The 8,263-nt window shown below is 30.9% G+C and overlaps 1 protein-coding gene across 1 annotated transcript; it reads right to left on the bottom strand.

Moving 5' to 3' along the window:
• Window positions 1-5,922: 5,922 nt before the first annotated feature.
• On the bottom strand, window positions 5,923-8,263 carry LOC100813870 (GDSL esterase/lipase At4g16230). The gene is made up of 5 exons (XM_003547309.5): window positions 7,900-8,263; window positions 7,635-7,762; window positions 7,305-7,550; window positions 6,653-6,908; window positions 5,923-6,385 (listed from the first exon to the last, which is right to left on the bottom strand). The coding sequence occupies exons 1-5, from the start codon at window positions 8,147-8,149 to the stop codon at window positions 6,156-6,158; spliced, it is 1,110 nt and encodes a 369-aa protein (XP_003547357.1). The 5' UTR covers window positions 8,150-8,263; the 3' UTR covers window positions 5,923-6,155.

An 8,263-nucleotide genomic window follows, 5' to 3' on the forward strand; every position in this document is an offset into this window, starting at 1 on the left:
AGCTAGTTGGTTATTGGAGACTAAAACATTAGTTTATTAAATTATAATTGTTTAGAAAAATTAGCTTTTGAAGTATATGAAAAGTATAAAATGACATAAATATAATAAAATTATGATTTATTTAAAAAAGAGAAATCAGAAAAATGAATAAATATATTGATGATAAAAATAAAAAAATATGTATAAAAAATTATAAATTAATATTTTAAAAAATATTATTTTAAGTAGCATTTTAAAATATATTAGAAGTTACTAACAAAATTATTTATTAAATAATCAAATAATTTTTTAATTAATAAAAAAATTAAAAATTAACTGAAATATTTTTTCGAATATTAAGTTAGTATTAATATGCGTCAGATTGTTAATTTATTGACGAATTTAAACAAGCTTTTGTAGTATTAGCATTTCCATGAGTTTTAGCTTTCTTTGCATTAATGAATGGATGCATAATTTTTTTTTATTTACAATGACGACGAGGATCAAACTAATTTGATAGATGGAATTCGTTAATAAAAAAATTGATAGTTGGAATTCAATTTTTAAAAATTATTTTTCATTTTTTTAACTTCGTGGGGTACTGTAACAACACAATTACAAGGACCAAATGAGAGTTTACTCAATTATCAACTATTATAAAATGATTAAAATCGTGTAGGATCCATCCTTTTGGTAGAGTGATCTATGGTACCTACATATATACTTTAGGAACTTTTGAGGCTTTGACAGTGTAATAAGCTGAAACTTTGTTTCCGTGTAAGATCCATCCTTTTGGTGGAGTGATATATGGTACCTACATATACACTTTAGGAACTTTTGAGGCTTTGATAGTGTAATAAGCTGAAACTTTGTTACTAAAAACGACTCTAAATTTGAAGCGTCGTCCTGGTTAGACAAGAGTTTACACTAAGGAATATGGTATTGCTATGCTACAAGCCAATCATTAGTGAGACATGTTGATTGCTGCACAATGGACTATAGAAATAGAATGAACCACATGTTGGTCATTTGGTTCAATATTTTTATCTTTTTTATTGGTCGTCCAATCTTTTATAATCTAGTGGAGCGTTAGTCTAATAATTCATTAACATAGACTATATTGTAATTATTTTCTATTTTTCTATTGTAATAGTTTTCGATTTGAGAGTTAATTGTTGTCTCATTTATAAAGAGTTTTGCATTTTGGGTTCAAAGAACTTGAGAGTACATTGAACCCCTTCATTATAAATTTTATTATTCGCAATAAACTTAATAGTTTTCCACGATATCTCTCTTCTCCTTCTACCATCGGAGCTTCCCCTATCTAAATAGAATTTCTTGAATCTTTACCAACAAATTGGTATCTAGAGATTTGTTTCAAGATCAATTCCATATTTGTTTCATGAGGATTCATCAATGATCAACCATTCTATTTGTTATTTGCTCTTGTTGTGTCTTCAAGATTCTATCAAAAAGATGTCAACACAATCAAGATTGAGAAGTTCACATGAAAGAATAGTTTCAACCTGCGCATAAAGATGCGAGCCTTTTTGAAAGAACAGGACATTTAGGCTCCTTTCTTCAGTCAATTGTCAAAAATTGATAAGTCAGTGCTTGAGTTACAAGATGAAAAGACACATTCGCTAATTATCTTATCTCTGTTTGATAAGGTTCTTTTTGAAGTTTCTGAAGAACTAAATGTTTGGGGTTTTGGTTTAAATTGGAGAAACTCTTCATGAAAAAATTAATTTGCAACAAGTTTGTTTCTGAAACGACATTTGTTTGACCTCCGAATGAAGGAAGATACACCACTAAAGGAACATCTTGATGAGCTAAACTCTATTTTGATGAAGTTATGTGACATTGATGTCAAGATGGAAGACAAAGATCTGACAATGATTCAATTAGTCTCTCTTCCTTCCTGCTATAAGAATTTTGTGAGTTCTCTTAGTGTAGGCAAGGACTCCATTACACTTGAAGAAAAATTTTGTATATGTGGGTGTCATGGATTCAAAATGTTTTTCTTGTTGGTTGAAGGTGGAGTTATCTAGATCAGAGGGAAATAAAAGTCTATGGTAATGTAGGGAATCAAACAAGGAAATTTGTACATCCTTCAAAGATCCACTGTAACAGGCTTTGTCTTTACTATTTCACAATTTGGAAGCCATGTGTCCAATGATTCATCTGATAATTTTCTGTGGCATCTGCATCTAGGCCACATGAGTGAAAATGTTTGGATATTCAGAGCAAGCAAGACTTACTTGAAAATCACCAGGTGGAACTTCTTCAATTTTGTGAGCACTATCTCTAAAGGAAGCAACATCAAATGAAGTTACAAAAAGGTTATGCACATAACAAAGGCCATGTTGGACTATGTTCATTATGACTGTTGGGGTCCTTCAAGAGTTCCATCTCTGGGAGGGGTAAGGTATTTCCTCTCTATCATCGATGATTACTCTAGGATGACATGAATATTCATGATGAAGCAAAAATATAAAGCTTTCAAATTTTCATGCATTAGACAAATCTTATAAAGAATTAAACAGGAAAGACACTAAAGTGTCTTAGGTTTGACAAAGACTTTAAATTTTGCTCTAGTAAATTCAATAAATAAAGTAAAGATGAAAGCATAGTAACATAGCAAAGTGTACACTATACTCCATAGCAAAACAAAGTAGCTTAAAAAATGAACAAGACCTTGTTGGAAAGGGCCAAATGCATGTTATCCAATTCAAGATTGAATTAGGCTGAGGTAGTCAACACAACATGTTATCTTGTGAATCACTCACCATCACTGCCATAGACTTCAAGACCCCTATTGAGGTATGGTCTAACAAACTAGTTGAATACTTAATGTTGAAGTTATTTGGATATCCAACATACAATCGAGTAAGCGAAGGTAAACTGGAGCCTAGATCCAAGAAGGGATTCTTTATGGACTATGAAGATGGAGTCAAAGGATTCCAAGTTGGGTCTCCATATGAAAAAGGTCATTCTGAGTAGAGATGTCATCTTTGACGAACTCTCTATGTTGGATTCTAAATCTGATGAAGATTTGGGCAAGGCTAAGGATGTCACTAAGCAGGTGGAGTTTGAGAGCTCCACAACATAAACATTAGCGATCATAAGAAATTTGAAGCACTTGATGAGACTGATCTGGATCTTTAAATGCACCACTGACATCAAAATTCAAAACCATCTGAAGCAGTCCAAAACCATAGCACCTAGAAAGTCACAAAGGAAAATCAATATGAGGGAGAATCCAGCTAATATGTTCACAAAGTCTATTCCAAGAAACAAGCTCATGCATTGTCGGGATCTACTTAACTTAGATTGTTGGAAATGAATCAAATTACTTGTAATTTAGAAATATTATTAAACCATGGTGGAGATTATTGATTGTTGGACGATAGAGATAGAATGGACGACAACTTTGGTCGCCTGGTCCAGCACTCTTGTCTTTTGTATTGGTCATCCAATCTTCTATAATCCTATGGAGCGTCCAGTCACATAGAAAGGAACGTCTAGTTTGGTAGTTCATTTACATAGGTTTTGCTGTAGTTGTATTATGTTTTTCTATTGTAACTGTTTTCGATTAGACAATTAGTTATTGTCTCCTTTATAAAGAGAAATGTTTTATGGGTTCAGAGAGCTTGAGAGTGCTTTGAACTCCTTTATTCGGAAGTCTTTTATTTGCAATATACTTAACAATTTTGCGTTGAGTTTTCCCATTTGAATATAGAATTTCTTCAATCTTTCCTAACAAGGCAGTAGAATAGTCAATTATAATGGGATTCCTTACACTATCCATGTGAATATTACTGAATGTTACTCCTAATACTAATCCACCTTGCCACGTCTTGATTCTTACCTCATTATTTGACACTTTGATCACTGAGTCCCTCACTGTAATGTTTGAAACATAGGCTCATGAGTTGTGAAGAAAGTTTGTATGAAATGATGGGTTAAAATTAAAATGAAAAAATTGTTTCTCTTTCTTTATGTGATATTTGAATCCTAAATTACCCAATTTAAAATAGGCCTCCATTTTTTTTTTGGGGGGGTGGTTGGGGGGGGGGGGGAATATTAACCCCCCCATTAAAGGTTATTGAAATGGTGTTGCATCGTCATTGATTTAGTAGATTAGATACCTAATCTATTATTAAAATGGACTAAACATAAATAATCTTATAATTTAAGAAGAACAATAAGGCTATGTTATTCATATTTTCAGTTGAAAAAAATGAGACCTATGGTTCCTTTTATGGTTATTTACTTTTGGATTAAACATTGAAAAGCTTTGGTTCCTAAGCCATGCTTTAGCTGCATATGTTGATTGACTACTTAATTAGACGTCTTAGATTCACAAGATATGTCCATGCTTGAATATGATAGTTACATAGAAGTGTTTCCAACACTTGCAATGGAAAATTGGGATCTATTTTGCATTCAAAATATACAATAATAATAAGTGAAAAATAGATTTGTGTACTCGAATATGTGTTCTTAAAGCAACAAAATTTGTCTTCAATAATATGAAAGATTTTATGATCAACTCTTTAATGAATGGAACTCTATTGAGCAAATTCTCTTTCTACTTTTCAGCTCTAAAGGCTTGAACATAAGTTTGTGTTTGTTACACTTTGCTCTCAGGTATATCATTTTATTTATAATGTTAAAGAAATATGGATTTGGGCCTTCTTTTTCAAAGAGAAAAAAAATGAAATATTTTTTTTAAAATAATTTCATATCTCTTTATCTTTATAAAAATAAAAAATATCTCTTATCTTTTATTTTAAGAAGCCTCCTGATATAAGGCAAAAATAATTCTCAAATAATCACATGACTAATTACGATAAGTAATATGTAGGAATAAAATTTTATTTTTATTTTATGGACAACTTTCACATCTATAAAATAACGTTTTGTTTATATTAATTATATTTTTTGTGTTAACAAAGAATATAATAATATTCCACTAAAATATTTATTTGATTAAATTAAATTCTCTAATTTAACTATTAAATAAATTATTTTCTTATGCAAAGATTGGAACACTCGTTGTTTGTGAACTCGTATTTTTAATACTAAATTAGTAATCAATCATAATTAATTTTCTAATCAAGGTAGATGTCTAGCAACATTTCGGATAGTATGAAATAACATCTTTTACCTTCAAGAACTAATAGAAGTAATATTTCTTTCCATCAATATAGTATTATTGTGAAACTCTAATAAATTAACACATTATATTTAATCAATGAATAATTTGAGAAACTAATTTCTTCTTTCATTCAATTGTTGTGGTCAAGGTCTTAATCCTATCATAGAGTTCAAACTCATTACCTAGAGTTGATGAATTTTTTTTTATTAATCATTAATTCTACAAGCATTTAATGATATTCAATATTCATTCAACTAGTATCCTAAGGCATTAGGTGCCCGAAATTAAAACATAACAAATTACTTGTAATTACTATGATAGTCTCAAATAAAAGGAAACCATTATGTTTTTTTATTGAGAACTCCCTATTGACAATATTAACCATTAGAAATTCTCAATTAAGTCCTTTCAATGATGACATCCACATATACATCACATATATGTAATTTAATAAATAAGATATATAAATCTTTATTCAACTAAGACCATTACATGTATATTGATCTATTCAAATTATTGATGTCTTCCTATTCACAATAATCATAAAATAAAAAAATATATATTAAAATTATAAAAGATTTGTTTCTCATTATCATAATATTTATCATGATAATAAATCTTTAATTTTAATAAAGAGCTTATTAAATTAACAATTTAATAAAACAATAAATATGATAATAAAATAAAAAATAATTATTTACTAAAATTGATAACTTAATAACTTAATGAAATATTAGACATACATATAATCCACCAAAGCTAATGAAAGTAGACTTGGATTATAAAAATGCATGCTTTTCATTGTTAATCACGAGTTTCACTGATACATTTTAAACTCGCCTGTGCATTAATCACTAGTAAGGCACACATTTGACATTTCCTAGCTGCAGGGGTACCCTGCACTAACAACCACATCAATCAACAAACATATTCCCTACTCTCAACCCAAAATGTAGTATATCTCATAATACTATATCCAAACAACCCTCAAACACTCATATTAGCAGAAGAATCAGGTCAAATATTGAATGAGTTGGCGAACATTCATTGGGAAAATGTCGTTATTTTCTCCATCCAAGAGGCGCTTAGCTATGATAACATTTGCAGCATCAGTAGGATGCCAAGGGTCCCAAAACACATACTTGGATCTGTCCCAGCAAATGATCGAAGTAGGACCACAGGGAATCAAACCTCCAAATCGCCCAGCCATGGAACAACAAGAGGAATATGGGTTCTCAAAACCTGCCACATTAAAAAAAGGTCTAATTAGTTCAAAACTCAATGGAAAAATGTAATCAATTATTTTTTTCTTAATTATTATTTACTCTTTCTTGTAAATTAAAAAATTCAACTATATATAGAGATTGATTAGAATAAAACTTGTAATGATAGGAGACTATCTAAAATTTTCTCCTTAGAATTAAACATGTAATGATACTGAGACTATCTAAATTTTTCTCCATCCAAAGTTAAGGAACTATTAGATTAGTTGTCACGTCAGACACACACCATATGCTTCGTAATTGTTGAGTATGTCTCCTAAAATGTTGTAGACATCTGCATAAACAAACATTGCACCCTTCAGATTTGAATTGAGCTCTGCAATGAGGCCCTTCAACTGGATATTAAATGACTGTGCTAGCTGATTGGGGAAAGTGACACAGCCATCACCCGCAGTTGGGTTCATATCCCTCTGACTTGGTATACACCCAATAGGCCCCACATTTGTCACAATAATTTTCCTGGCACCTAGATTGAATAGCCTCTGCAGATATTAATGTTAATAAGCATGACAATAATAAACACACCAATATCCTACTAATCCTTCTATTACTTCAAAAAAAAAAAAAAGTCATTTCTATACATTATTAATTTAAAAAGTTTTTCAATTGTTAATCAATAAAAATCATGATAAAAATAATTTTTAGGATAATTATTATAAAAATAAACAAACTTATCATTCATATTAATTTGTAATTAAATTTGTAATTAGTCAACAATGTTAAAAATCATTTACACAATGCATGGACTATTTACTCTAAAAAGAAAGTATTATCTTAAAAAGATTCAATATTTTCCTTATTTTAGTAAGTCTGATGATTACTAGAAAGATACTACAGGAATAAATTATGAAGAAACAAGGTCTAGTGAGAAATATTACAATGAGCTGTTCTCTGAACCTTGACACTAAGGTGGTCACAAAGAGTTCTGGAGATGCCAAATTCTTCTCGTAAATTAAGACTGCTGGTGCTAAATAGTTATTAATGAAATCGTTGGAACCCATTGCTACTGAAAATATAGACCTTTTGAATAGATTGAGAGCCGTAGGAACACCAATGTTGGAGATGATGTCTTGCCTTGTATTAGCAAAATTATCTAACTGTGCATCAAAGTTGATTCGGTCACCCTACAAAATCACATGCACCTTGTTACTGTTTGATTCAACTAAGAGTTGGAGCTTAAACAATAGCTATTGAAGCAGAAAACTTACAAAGAGCTTTCCAGTGAGATTGAGGATTCCACCTGCCCCAGAAGCATAGTTGACACCTTTCAAAATCACTGGTCCAACTGTAGTGGGTGCTAAGTAAGGTGGGGTAAAACCAATACCCATTTCTTGACCTGATTGCACATGATAAAGCTATTAGACAGGTGATACACAAGTGAAATACAACAACAACAAAGTTTTATCCCATTAGGTAAGGTCGGCTAAATGATCGCAACACCCCATAAGTGAAATAAGAAGAAGAAAATCTTGCCTATAATGTCAACAATGGTTCTTCCATTTGTGAACCTCCCTGTTGGTCTTCCAAAGTCAATTCCAAAAGGAACATAATTAGCCTTTGAGAGGGAAGCAATGTAATTGTTGTTCCCCACATCGACAAGAGAATCTCCGAAGACAAAATTTGCTGGTTGTAAAACCGAAGTTGTAATCCTAAACAAGGATAGGACTATAAAAACTTGAAACAAAATCTCAACAGTGACTGGTCTATTCAACTTGATACCCATTAGAAAATATAGAACAAACAATCTATACAATGAAATTTTGAAGCAGGGTCCCTCTGTTTTTTTGTCTATAACTAACTGCTAGAAGGTGCACAACAGCACAAGTGACAAGACCAT

Source organism: Glycine max, chromosome 15, assembly GCF_000004515.6.
Source record: "Glycine max cultivar Williams 82 chromosome 15, Glycine_max_v4.0, whole genome shotgun sequence".
Taxonomy (NCBI): domain Eukaryota; kingdom Viridiplantae; phylum Streptophyta; class Magnoliopsida; order Fabales; family Fabaceae; genus Glycine; species Glycine max.